Source organism: Apteryx mantelli, chromosome 4 (genome assembly GCF_036417845.1).
Source record: "Apteryx mantelli isolate bAptMan1 chromosome 4, bAptMan1.hap1, whole genome shotgun sequence".
Taxonomy (NCBI): domain Eukaryota; kingdom Metazoa; phylum Chordata; class Aves; order Apterygiformes; family Apterygidae; genus Apteryx; species Apteryx mantelli.
This window is the reverse complement of record NC_089981.1, coordinates 49789529-49803993: the sequence shown is the minus strand read 5'-3', so window position 1 is coordinate 49803993 and position 14465 is coordinate 49789529. Positions and strand designations below refer to the sequence as shown.

Genomic DNA, 14465 nt, shown 5'->3' with positions numbered 1-14465 from the left:
CTAATTCCTACCAGAATTAGAATTCCTCATCTTCCTTTTTTTGGTACTTTTGGCCAGGAGAAGGCAGCTCACAACTAATGAATGCACCAAGTTTTTGCCTTTGTGAAGTGCACCAGATCTTCCTGGAAGCCAGATACTATCTGGTCCGCATTGAACAGGACAGCAAGTTTGTGTCAGGAGGATTTTCACCGTGGTGGTGGCTCGCCTTTTGCTTCCAGATCCTTTCAGAGGATCAGCTCAGACCTGTGTGCAGTGGCCAGGGAGGGGAGATACGTCCGTCCTGAGCCAGTCCCTCCTCTAGCGACGGGGATATCCTGCGACCTCCCCCTGTCATGTTTCCCCAGGAGGCAAGGGGGGGTCTGTCCGACCCAGCATACAATGCACCAACATCCTCAGGCTCCTCCACTTATCTGCTACCACGTCTGTAGCTCACATTTTTGTTGTTGTTTCCCACCCTGCCTCTGAGCCTCAGTCCTCCCGCAGGCAGCCAGGAAATAACATATGGGCAACTGCAGCACTGGCGTAGCTGGTGGCGACCCCCACACGAGCAGCGCAGCCCCCAGCCAGCTCCCTGCTCCCCAACTGCACCACAACCAGGGTGTTGGCTGTGCAGTCCTGCCACCAGACGTCACCGTCCTCCGTCGTCTGCTGAACACCAAAGGGCCACAGAGCAGATCTCTGTGTAGTACACATCACCCAGCACCACAGGAGCAGAGAGATGTGGCAAATGTCTCTTCTTATCTGTTTGGTTGCTTAAAGAGTCGTCAAAAATACGTGAACAGCACTGTGGAGTGGCAGACATCTCAGTTCCTGACCCCATCAGCCCTGTGCCTGACTCCCATGCTTTGAATTTGCAGGTATAAAACTAGATTGGCTCTTCGGTGCTTTCTAAGGGGGCCCCGGGGAAAGGTCGATCTTCAGGCGTTGCACTGGCTGCGAGCAGCACCCTGCAGATCTGACAGGTCTATTGCATCAGAGCACTTACTAATCCACCTCATTTAAAAAATGATGGCACTGCACATGGTGGCAGGTTTATCTTATTACAGTTTTCCTTTTGAATATAGCAAGGCTTGACATTATGAAAGCAGAGTTAGCTTGTCTTGCCTCCCAAGTGAAGATAAATGGCATCATAAAAATCAGACATCATGTATCATATATGTTATAAATAATACCTGGTATTGAGGTAATAACTTAATTTTAAAGACACACATACACACCAACCCATATATCTACATCTCTCTCTTCTGTCGTATTTGATCATCTTACTAATTAAAAGGAGCCTGCTATATTATTTTTAGCCATGCAGTCTCAGCCTAGCTGTTTAAACCACTGTAGTTTCCCATCTGCTTTAGAAATGATTTAATAATCAGATAGACAGAAGCTTAGTTCTCATAAGCTGAGATGATCCTTCAGGGCCAAGAGCAGAAGGAAAATATATTTTAATGAGTACGTTTAGAGAAACCACTGCTGCTTTTATGTTGCAAAGGAAGCCACCAAGTCTCTGTCTAACTTGTGCTGGTGGCCATTTACATTTAATAAAAAGGGAAACAGCTGGGAGTTCCATTGTTGCATCTTGCAGCATCCTGAGTATTATGTCTAAAAGCAGCGATAGTTACCCCAGCAATAACAGGGATTAAACCTATGGATAGCAGCCTCAGCAGGTGACTTCAAGAGATAAACCTGGACCATGACGTTAAGACTTTGATTCAAACTTTCCTAAAATTGCTGTATTCCAAGGAAGGCATTTCCTTCATAAGAAGACTGATGTTAAAGTTTCTGACTCAATATTGAGACAGTGAACCAGTACCGAGAAGAAAACCCCTGCATCTTATTCCCCATTGACATTTATTTGTGAACAAAAAGCACATACACTTAAAGCTTCTAAGACCAGGGTTCTCAGTCTCCAAGCCTTAAAGAACAAGAGAGTCACCAGATCAGTGGTATAGTCTTTATTTGGAATTTTTACAACTTTTTCTGAACTGATTGTCATTACACACTGTTAGGCATTATGCTCCTGAACTGAATAAGCCCTTTACCTGAATAAAGTAAAAAAGCTCCTGTGTCTCTTCCTTTGATTGACTATGGGAATGAGAGCTGCGCAACCTTGGAGAAGTTAGAGGTGTTTGATGGCAGAGTCCACTTATGAAACTCAACCAAAGCAATGGCAGGGCCTGTCAATTCCCATACCAAACCAACAACCTCAGCCAGAAAGTGCTGTAAAGTAATGTAATAACTGGCTGCATATTGTGGGTGTCTGAGGTTGCAAATGCCAGACTTTTGTCTAGGATGAGTAAAGGGGAAAAGTATTGGAGTCTATGGGAAATCCCTTCATTCGCATTTTCTTCTCCCTACCTCCTTCCTCAGGCAACGGTAGTCCAGTGCAGTATATGCTTATGTTTGATTTGTACAGGCCTATCATAGCTGCTTACAGGTGAACTACAGGTTGCATTTTATCTTCCATCATTATAGTCTGTAAAGTGTGCAATACTTAACAGGAAAAGGAGCTCTCCTGTTAAGTCCCAGGGGAAATGTGAGTATACAGTGAGACTGAAAGACTCAGGACATTTATTTTAAAGCTAGAATGGTAGAAGACACCAGATAGATACAGAAAAGAGATGTGTGTGGACTGAATCAAGAAATCAGGTATGAAGAAGCAGGGAGCTTTTCCAGACAGAAAATTCAACTTGATAGAGAAGGAGAATAAGGTGAAGGGGAAGGTGGGCACTGTTTGAGCTGCATAGGAAGTACATTGTAGATTAAGAACAGGAGAATAAAAGTTCTTTAATGGACTTTCCTTTAAAGAATCTTGGGCATTATGGACAAAGCATTTTGTATGGGGCAGCAAGTCAATGAAGACTGAAGATTGTTCCTAGGTAGAAGAGAATAACTGAATCGACAGACTGGTGCAGTTTCATTGACCATAAGAGACAGAACTGCAACAGTGAGAATGCAAAAACTGGTAAGCAGGAATGTCTGTAGTCCTTGCATTAATAGCAGCTGGGCCATTTTCTATTCCCATCCATGCAGGAGCATTGTGGGCAAAGTCCCAGACATACATCTCAACAGCTGTGGAGTCAGTGTCCCACCTTGGTTTCTCATGCAGGGATGGCTTTTCCAGGAACAAAGATATGATTTAAGATGTTGTATTGGATATAGTTCATGATCCGTGGCCAGCATGCTTTCTGTTTGGAATCTAAAATGCTCTCTTCCTTGCAGTAACGGTAACTGGAATTTTCATGGTAGTACTTCATCTGCTTTAGTTTTGCGGTATCTTCCAGCTGTTTCATATTGAACTGTCCTTGACTCAGGAAGGTCGTTAAATACTAGAATTAGTGCATATCTGAGGCAGGAGGAGGAAACTGGCTTTTTGTCCTTCAGTCCACAAGTCTGAACTGCAGTTCTAACAAAGTGTAGGCTAGGTTGGAGTAAGTCTAATGCCTCTAAGGAAAAATCTCAAGAACCCTCTAGGATTTTTATTTTTGAGTTGGTTCTAAGTTTCTGCAGAACAGAAACATAGCGACCAGGGTAGGGATAGACACCTGTATCTTTAACATAGGGTGGCAATGAAAAGCATCCCTAAAGTCTGTGATGCAGCTTCTCCTTTGAGAGGTCCCCACGCTGATGTCTGTGTCATCTTGACCCTAAGCCTCACTGCTATCAGTGCAAACAGAGATTGAAGAAATAGCCAGCACGTTGCTCAACTCTGCTTAAATCTGGCTACTGGGAACAATTTTGAATGGCTCTGAAACTGCTGTAACTTACTCCCAGAACTGGACTTGCCACCAAAATTGATTGACAAAGAGCTTTTGTGTGTGTCTTTATGTGAGACATACTTTGATCAAAAACTGTGGGATGCCATTTTAAGATTATCAAATAATCTAAAATCCCACTGGTGAAAAAGACAATGAAAGCTGATATACATATTTGCATTAATGATTTGTATCTTCTGAGCTGTCTTTATATACTAACTGCCTATAGTATTTTGTATTACACTCACTGAACACTTAGGCTGCTGGACTTCCCAGGTGATAGCAGAGGCCAGCTAAAACTAAGTAGTCAAATTTTGTGTGTAAGGCAAACCTGGAGTCAGGTTTTGGTGGCCAGCAGAGAAGCAAGGATAGAATGTCTCTTCCAAAGAGGAGGAGCACTGCTCCCCTGAGAGCATCGCCACTGAGTAGATGGAGCTGAACTCTGTGGCTGTACGTGCATGAAGATGCAACATATTGAACCCACAGGAGTCAGTGAAACCCAAAGATGATTCAGTCCCATGTTTACCTGTGGCTCTCTACGTTTACATTATACAGCTCCGATAACCTTAGTCTCTATCCTACCTGCATGGCTGTCCTGTCCTAGCTGCTCTCAGCAGTCTTCTGTTCCCACTCCATGTTGTTATCCTTATTCTTCCCTGCTACCTCTTTCCCATCTTCCTGAGCCTCAACTTCATCCCTAATTCTTGGCTACTGCTACTGCCTCATGCTGTTCTGGTTATGTCCTCTCTTTTTGTCTGCCATTGGATCAAAGTCCAAGGCATGCTCTACTAGTCCTGTTCCTATTCTTAATTCATGAGTATGGTGTCACACATGTGAAAAGTATTGATGGGATCTTACCTTTCTCAGGTGAATTTTGTGATATTTTGCACAACTGTCACTGTGATGTATTACAAATACTAACCATAAACACAGTGCAGAAGGCATCAGACTGCAGAAGGAATCGATACCTTGTGTCATCAGGATTCTCTTTTTAACTGGTTCCTTGGCAATTTCTTAAAGCTGGCAGTACACCTGTACTTACCCATCACTTTCCCAACTCTACACGACTGCATAAATAGGTAACAGCCTATGAGGGCATGGAAACTATTCATGACCTGTGATATAATAAAGCCAAAAGTTTAAGCCATTATGACAAGAGAATAAAGGTATATAAACTGTGGCAAGTATAAAAAAGTGATACACTGAGATTCTGATGAAGTGGGTATCAAGAACAGAAAACTAGAAAGAAAGGATTTAGGAACGGATAACAAAGTTCCTTAGAATCTGCCCCAAGGAAAGCTATCTGTATTGTTCTTTGAAAGATATTTTACTTAAAAAGAAAATTTGCTTGCTCAGTACTTTAGTCATTAACAAATACTGGCTTTTGCCTGGGCAAAGGTACTTGTATTATGTAGATGGTGGAAAGCATCAGAATGCACCCAAAGCATGAGGGGATCCAGTCAACATTCACAACTTCTCGTCTATTCATTCTCTTGTACATGATAATTAGTCAGTACATAACACTGTGGAGGACCATGTGCACGGTGTGTACAGTGCATGTATTGACTATTCACTGCATGCTTGAACACACAGCATCTCTTCCTGGTATCTGCATAGTACCTTATCTGTAAAAGTCTGTGATGTGTGGGTTTACACTGCATGCTGTTCTGCTCAGTAAATGGTGGGTTGCATGTACTGCATGTATGCTGCATAGTCTATTCTATATACAGGGGCTCCTTTAAAAGATACGTATTCATCGTTACTGGTGGATAAGTTATTCTTCACTTCCCTTCCTAAAAACACTGTTGTGTAGTGTTGCTGGCGCAGAATGGCAGCTGCATTACGCCCCAGAGGTCGCTACATTCCAGCGGTGGGTGAGTGACCCCTATATATAAAGTTTGTAAAGTGCTTTGGGATCCTTCTGGATGAAAGGCGCTATATGAAGTTCAGGATATACTTACCATTCATTTACTGTCTTTTATTCCAAACTCTGAAAGATAAAGCTTTGTACCTTCCCACTACAGAGAGTTGTAGCTGCCAAATTCAGATGCAGAATCCGCTGCTCTAGCAGGGTGTTCAGTGGGGTTGTTTAGACCCTACTGTGATTTCAGCCAAGCTGATTCTAATATTCCAGAGGGGTATGATATTTCAGTGGTGTTTCTCCTTTCCTCTGCCTGCAAAAGGTATTTACACATCTGGTTCCCAGTACCACTGAAGGAAGTTAAACAAAGTTCATTGAGTTCATTGCACACAAAGAGAACAACAGAAGCCCACTCTGCCTGAGAGCTAAACTGGCAACATACAGTAAGGGCATTTTTCAAAGTGGCATGAAAAAAACCTTTACTACACTGGTGCACACTGGTTACAGTGATTTAACAGCTGATTACTTGGAACAGGGAGGGATATAAGGAATTTCTGCTTTATGTGAAAATTTACCATTTTCCAGGTTTTTTTCCATGAATGAAAATTCCAAAAACTATTTTAGAAACATTGACATATCATGTTTCTGAGATCGAGCGTGCTGCTGGGACTTGGCAGTTGCTAAGTGAAATTGTTATAATTCTTCTCAGCTTCACAGCTGCTTGTGACTAAGTAGCAGCAGGGAGTCTGCCTCTTCCAAGACCTGGGCTGCTGACCCTAAAGTTTGGATGCCCAGGCGTCCCCAGCATTGTGGCTATTCAGTGCTGGGAATAAGGAGAGAGGATAAAAGGATACACTGAAAGCTGGGGCCTGGGGCTTCACATGGAGACCCGGAGAAACAGGGCTTGTGTTTTTCTTCCCCGGGGCCGCAGCCTCCCCATCAAGGAACCAAGACCAAAGCTGGGAATAGAGCCAGAGCTCTCTACACCTCCCTGGTCCTGTTTTTTTGTCAGAGAGAGGGAGAGACCCTTGATTCTTAGCCCAAGGCAGTCCATCTGGTGGGGCTGAAGTCCAGCCGCACCGGCACATTGCAGCGTGCACCTGTGTGCAAGACCTTCACAACAGTTAAGTGACCTGTGAATATATTGTAGGAGTCACCTGACAGATTTGAGCTGAACGGACAGATTAGTATCCCTGCAGAGGCCCTGAGCTTCTGGCTGTTCTGGAATAGCAGTTCCTGCGAGATATTTTACATATTGGCTTCAGTGTCTTTCTCAGAAGAGCTCTCTTCTGAAACCTGCCTTCCCCTACAGGACACGTGCATTAACAGACAGTGTCTTTCCAAGCTGGCATGACCAAGTGGGTTGCAGAAGGGAGGAGTTAACATTTAGAAGGGCCCCAATAAAATAACTAGAGATGGTACACATTGCAAACCATAGTTGCAAACATCATTTAACTTTCAAACTAAGCTACTCTTGCTGGGGAAGCTCTCTGATGAGACGGATTCTGGACTATCTGCCCTAACCCAGCACTGTGGTAAGGACTAACCTCTACTACTCTATGGTTTCTCAGGACCGTCCTTCAGTGTGATAAGTTTAAGCAGTTCCCAGGCTGCTTTAACTAATGCCAAAGTTGGCTCGAACACATTCTCAGTTTCAAGGGGCCCAGACTGCTCCACACCAGAAGAGGACCTTTCTCTCATTACTGGTGGGATGGTAGCAGAGAGCTCCAACACTGATGAAGGTGCTCTAGGAGTAGGTGAGTGCTGAGCTCCATGAAGTTCCTTGGTTCACATGCAGTCGCTATTGCACTAGTATTTCTCATAGTAAAACACAATGCCTTACTTAGGAAGCATAGGAAATTCTCAGAAAATAAAGTGGGTACAGATAATGTTGATTTTAATTGGGCTACAGCTCTAATCTGTTCCCATAGTGATATAACTTGAAAGAGAAAAAGAGAAGGAATAGCAAATGTAGAAACCTAATCCATGGTTTAAACAGCCTGCTTAACTGTGATCAGCAGTAACGGGCAGTAGCTGAGTTTGACTTGCTAGTCAAGCCTTACAAGAGGAGTGGGGCCCACTGTGCAGTATTTTGGAGGTAACTCTTGAGGCTGTGCTGGTTAGAGTGGGTGAGCACTCTGCTGCAAGTGAGTAGCCGTCTGCATAGTTACCACAACAGCCAGTTGTACCTCTGGTTTTCAGTCTGTGTCAGCATGGAATTGATGGTATTCTCCACTGCATTTTGTGTGCTAATTTAAGTGAAATTTAAGTCAGTTATTAATTTCTGTGTCTGTGTTTATTTTGTGTTGAACTAAGTTATTTTTCTTTATTGTTTATGTTTTTATCTGTTTCATATTTAACTTCATTAATTTATGTTACTTATCCTTTGTTTGCAATGTATCTTTCAAGAAAAAAAATCTAATAAAAAAATATTTTAAAATGGCACAGAAATAAAACCTCCCTAGTATCTGCAGTGTAATGTAACATTGAAAAAAACAGTGATGGAAGGGCTAGGAGCCTGGAAATCTCTTTCTTTAGGAGGAAAATTTGGTGGCAGGACCTGGCCCCACTTGCTTGCCCCACTGCTTGTAGTGCATTAGCTAACAGGTACAAAGTACCAGCCATGTCTGTCACCATGTGAAAAAACTCAAATTCACACTGATGGAAGTGAAATTTGTTTGTCTGCGGCAGAGATGCAGACCAGCTATCCTCTGCTGGAGGAGGAACGAAGGGAAGGGGCAAGGCTGCTCCAGAGGAGATGGCTTCTCCTCTGGGAAGGTGGTGCTCTGACCAGAGCAGACTGGGCATTGGGCTGGGAAAAGGGCAGCACCTCGGCAGTAAGGAGGGGTGAAAAACAAGAAGTGGAGTCAGCTATAGCAGGCAAAATACAAAGCTGGTGGGTGGAGAGCATGGAGGGAAACAGTCAGCATGAGAGCGCTTTGGTCTGTGTTGATATGGGGAAAAAGGAGCCTGCGCTGAAATACCAGAAGCTTCCCACATGCTTTCTCCCCCGTTCCTGCAGCCACAAACCTCCCTATGGGAGAGCTACTGCCTGGGCGTTCAGGTAAGTCGCTGCCAAAGTGCATGGTGAGTGCTGACTAGTGCATGCTGGTGGTGGTTAACGTCTGCATGTTAGATAAATGAACCGCACTCTGTGCTGGGCAGAGCACATTAACAGTTTGCGAAACCACAGGTACAGGACAAAACGAAATTTTCTATTTAAAAGTTTTAAAAAGAGTAGTTCACAGCCTTTGCCTTCTCTCCCACCTGTGCAAAGTGCTGGCTTTGTTAGCTGAACAGTTAGCAAAGAACAAGATGGAAACTCTAGTGGCTCATTCAGGACTTCTAGCTGGAGTGCTGCCTCCTTTTTGTGTGGAACATTATTTTTTTCTCGTTTGACTTCTTGCCTATGTTTAGTTGCTGCATTTTGCTTCATTAAAATAATAGTTAACTGCATTTTACATTTTAATTTAGTAGCCACTCAGCAAATGCTCAGGTATCATAGATGCTAAGTACCTCCTGTGACCTACATGTTAATCTTCACTTCCCCATGCCACAGTGAGACCCCTGACGGTCAGCAAATGGCAAGATCTGGGCCACTGACCTACAGTTAGCCAAGCAATAGGATGGGCTGCATATGTGGAAGTCTAATTCTGATGGGAAATTGCAGAAGATTTATTAAGAATTCCCTGAAATTTTCTTTGGTTATTCCAAATTCAGACTTTCCACTGCCTTTAAAATGGGGACTGCTGTCATGGCAGTGTTCAGGGGGCAGCAGATTCATTCAGCTGCACAGACAGAACTGGAAGTTACCTTTACCTAGTCGCAATGAATCTACATGTGATCTTGCCTGAAAGCTGTATTACAGCTCAGCTGTTTGCAGGGAACAACAGAAAAGAAAATGTTCCTCAGTTCAACAGGACACACAACATATGCCCTACTGCTTGCGCTATGCTGTTTGAACGACAGCAATCTGGATTTTTAGTTGTTGTAACCCTAATTACCAGTGACAAATATTTTGCAACTGGAAAATTAGATATAAAAAGTTTACTCCTTATGTCCACTCTAACCTTGCCTTAAATTATTCAATTTATGTGTATGACAGAGGATAAGAAGCTCTGTAGTGTGCTGAACTTAAAATCATATGCTTTCCAAATCCCTTGCCAGCACAGCTTTGGTGAAATTTCTCCTGGAAATAAGGCATGAATTGCTGACATTTTCTTTCAGTGGGAAAAGGAAAGGTAGAAAACTAGGGGAAGGGGCTGATTTCATGCTAAACAAAGACATCTGGAAGGAAAAAAATCATGTATTTTGGTTGAAACTTTATTAAGAAATTACGAGCTTTTTGTTCCAAGCTTTCACATCATAATAATCCGAAACATTCCTCATTCTGTCAAAGACATCACTGAGGGAATGCCGACTAAGCCTGGGGTCAGGCCCAACATGACCTCTTGGGCCTAAACTTTTTTGGCATGTATTGCACCTGGCTATGAACTGCTGCAATTGCTTCCAGCTTCTCACAGCAGCCTTTCACCCAACTGACTCCTGCGTCTGTGCTCAGGGCCGGGTGACGGTGTCAGAGCCAGTCCTTGGTGCAGGCGGTGGACACGGACACCTCCTCGCTAGCTCTGCGCATGTAATGCTGCAGCACAACCACGCTGCACACGCAGCACCATGACCTGCATGGGCAGCCAGGGCTGCAAATAAACCTCAGCCGGGCCAGGTTGGCAGCACCTCGGAGCAATGTTTTGAAGCTGATCCTTAAAGGTGGGCGCCATCCTTTGCAAAAAGAGGAGCAGGTCACACCTCCGGGGACACAGCCTACCCTCACCCGTTCTGCGGCACTCCTGCTGCCTTTGAGGGGTGCACGTTTCTCTTACAGCCACACAAAAGTGGTTACACTAAGGCACACTGATGCTGTGTTACACCATTTGGCCATCAACCCTCTCCCACAAGCAGAGGAGGGTGGGTTTGACAGGAAAGCTTGGGCATAACGAAGAGAGAGCTTGCTGGCTGGGGAATGACCGGGTGCACTGTCACAAAGGAGCCGTCGCATGATCTATGCTTTATTTTATATCTGCCAGCTAACTAAATGCAAAATGAGGCACTAAGGAATGTTTTGTATGTTTGCACTTTTTTGTCTGCTGGTGGACTTCGAGCCCATGAAGCAGTGAAGGGCTAAAAAAGGAAACGTAAATATCACAGACAAGCCCTTCAACTGCTGTAAATCAGCAGCAATTCTCTGAAAACAACTGACTTATGTCAGTTTACCTCAGCAAGTGGATCCCATCCAGTATTTTCCCCTGTGACATATTTTATTCCCCATTGTTCATTTTAATAACAGGAAACTGAGACCAGTTTTCCTAAAGAAGTGCAGTTTTTTCCATTCCTTATTTTTTTCTTTTTTTAATGACGATGTCTAAGATGAGAGAAGCTCAAACCAAACACCTGTATCTTAACAACCTCCTGACTGCAGATGTTCATATAATTCAAACCAATACTCTCTGCATTGGGTTGAAACAAAATCCCATACTTAAATATGCCTTTAGTTGGAGGCCACTTTGGTATCCAAGCTGACCATTACACTTACAGTCCCCATGCTCTTATTTGTAGCTAAAAAATTCACAGTATTAATCTATGTACATAATTCCAGGGACTCTTTCACCATCTGTCATATCAAAGAGGTAGATACGACAGGCGATTAGACAACATCTCTGGCTGTTTCTTATTGGCTTGAAGCAGAACTTGCATCCATCTGCTTGCATGTCCCTGAACACAATGCTGTTCAGCACCTCACATTTTATTGATGCACTTATCTTCCCAGCAACCTTGGTTACATATTAGGTGACTCATCTGAGCTTGCACGCAGGAAGTTTGCTGCAGAGCCAGAAACTGGATAGAGGTTCCCAGGCTAACACCTTTACCCCGAGATCAGGAGAGCTGCAGATGGGGCCCACTGCCTTTGACCATGAAGGGTAACAGTTGCCACTGGAACCAATGATGGGAAAGATGCAAGATGTCCGGAGCGATTTCCCGTGGCGTGACTTCCATGCAGCCCACCAACTTCCCCCCAGTATCTGCCCTGCCTGTGGGCACTTTGCCACTCTGATCTAACGGCAGCCCCATTTTCAGATCCACCTTCCCCAAGGGCAGCCTTCCTGCCCTGGATCTGATGTCAGCTGCCTCCTGCCCTCTGCCCAGCATGGCACTGACTCGCATTTCCTCTTCCCGGTTTGAGCATGTGCATGTTAAAATCAGAATTTGATGTGGAACAGCATTTACTCATCCATCTGAACTGGACCCTGATATGGGGAGTTGACATTCCCCCAAGCCATCTGCCTGTAAGAAGATAACACGAGAAGATGCCTGTCTCAGGTTATTTAAAGTCTGACTGAATAGTTATTATACCCAAGGCTTATTTGAGGTTTTTCTAAGGAACTATCCAAATATAGATTGAAACTAACATTTTTTTCTAAAACTAACCATGCTATTCTTCCAGCAATTAACACCCACATGCGCACATTCTGTGCACAATGGTTTGCTTTGTTTTTTCTTTAAATTGAATTTAAGAACTAATAATTCCTTAGCAGTCTTTCTCTGGTATTCCTCAATGGCAAGCAGTGGCAGTCGCAGAGGCAGTGCTGGAAGCACTGCCACACTGCCCTTCAGAGCACCTTTTTTGCCTTCTGGGGTTGCACCGGGCCAAGCTTCCCGGATGTGCATTCAGAAATAATAGTAATAATAATCAAGAATTTGATTTACAGTGGAAAAAGGAAAGTTTGCTTTAAACAGCAGTGTTGCTGAAGTATCTGCTGTGAGCTGAAATCTGGGCAAGGTGGTCCTTCATGCGATGTGGCATTTGTTGGGAACTCTCTTCTAAATTGATGAAGACTGAAAGAACTACAGCGCTTTGACAACGGCTCTCTCTTCCTAGGCAGTACATTTCAAATGACAAGTGTTTTTAACAGCAGTCTGCCAATATACCAAAAGTGGTAAAATTAGGCTGAGTTTGTGTGTGCAGACAAGCAAATTATGTGGTAAAATCCACACATCTGAGTAAAGAAATTAGGCTTCTGGGTAGAACTGTTATAACCTCCTGGTGTATCCCTCAACAGGAAGAGATGAGAAATCAAAGAAAAGAGCTTCATTTTTTCTTAAGGTGTTAGCTTGTTAAACAAGGCTTATTTCAGACAATCTGCTAAGTTTTACATTTCAAATTTTCCTACATTTTGTGTATACTCAGTTTCACTGTATAATCTGTTTCTCTTAGTGTGGCTCTTCCTTTCAAACAGCAATGAGTAAGACTTTCTATTAGGAAGGATTTTTTTGGCTGAAGGTGAAGGAGGTTGTTTAAGATCTACTAAGTATTCCAGTATTCTCTAATATTCCCTGGATGTTTATTTCAGCCAAGACTTTTTCTTAAGAAAAAAAATAATTTTTCAAGAAGAAAGCTGCCCAAAGAAACTCAGCAACTGATGCTGTGCATTAAACAAATTTACATTGTTATTACTGCAATTGCAAAGGTATTGCATCCCCTCCTACTGTGTGTGAATGGAGAAGACCTGCTGTAGAACCTCCCTTTTACCTGAGTGAAAGCAGTGGCTGGATGGAATAAGCCAATGAAGGGATTCAAATATGCAGGTGACCTTCTCTCTGCACCTGGCCCTTGGTCCCTCACTCCCTGGAGTCAGTGGGAAAGTTCTTGTGGATGCCAGCAGCATGAACAAGCCTTCCATGGCCATGTGTCTCTGTTGGCTTTTGGAGGAGAGCAAGGGGAAGGCAGGGAGCCCGACCCAAGTGGGCAGCCAGGAGCAAGGAGGCGGATGACGGAGGAGTGCGCAATGTGGTGTGGCAGCAGTCCAGAGGCAGACTAGGCTATCTCTAAAATCATTTTCTGGTTCTGATGGATATGCACAGATGATATTGATTTAAAATTCAGGCACTGTGGGAAAGACATCAGAAGTTCCATTATATCCTCAATTTTGTAGGCCTGGAGTAGCACTTTGCACACGAGCAGTGGTCCTGTTATCAGCAGGACTGCTTTGGTCAGTGCAAGCAGTGAGCATAGGATAGGATGTTGCTTTGACTGATTCCCACGTGACAGCATCTTCACAAGACCATGTCCAGGGACACATCTGACCATTTTGAGAAGTAGCTCCCTGGACATCATAGGTGGAGCCTCCTTTGCAAAACCATGCACCTGGGGCAAAAACGCAGGTGTCCGCAAGGCCGAGAGCAGGCTGATGTCATGTTTCCCACCCCTGTCAGCAGGGCTGGGGTGGGCAGCCACGGGCTCCCTCCGCTGCCGTGGGGGAAGGTGCGCGGCCCTGGCAGCCAGACGGGTCTGCGGGCTCTGGGGCTGCTCTGCGCCGCACTGGCTCAGCGAGCCCACTCCCGCCGGCAGCTGGCGGGGCACAGTGCCCAGGTCCTGCATGGCAGCCTGGCTCACGTGTTCGGCTCTCTTCTTCTCTCTGTTTGTTCGTCCCTCTAGGGAAAGTCTCTGGCGGGCAAGCGCCTCACAGGCCTGATGCAGTCCTCCTGACAGCTTCAGCTGAGCGAGCCGCTGCCAACAGCGCCAGGGAAGAGCCGCGCGGGACCTCCGCGGAGGACGTTTCGTTTTGGGGAGAATGGGTCACTGTGAGAGAGAGGGAGTGAGAGCAAGGGGAGAGCGACGCACCGGAGACGCCTCTCTTCGTAGTTTACATCAACACTTCCTTACTTGTACAGCTTTGTAAGGACACTGAGTTCTGTAAAGGTACTTTGTTTCCTACTTGGTTTTGGAGGAGCACACTTCACTGCATACAGAAGGTCACCAAGGCAAGGGCTTGGTATCTTATTATTTAAGGAAACAGACC

General features: G+C 44.5%; 1 protein-coding gene across 1 annotated transcript in view; it reads left to right on the top strand.

The window, feature by feature from the left end:
• Positions 1 to 14265, top strand: part of RGS6 (regulator of G protein signaling 6) — a 290381-nt gene extending 276116 nt beyond the window's left edge. Inside the window, exons 17-18 of the mRNA XM_013959531.2 lie at positions 5563 to 5623; positions 14102 to 14265. Coding sequence (XP_013814985.2) covers positions 5563 to 5623; positions 14102 to 14265 — 225 coding nt within the window. The remainder of the gene's footprint in view (positions 1 to 5562; positions 5624 to 14101) is intronic.
• Positions 14266 to 14465: the final 200 nt, after the last annotated feature.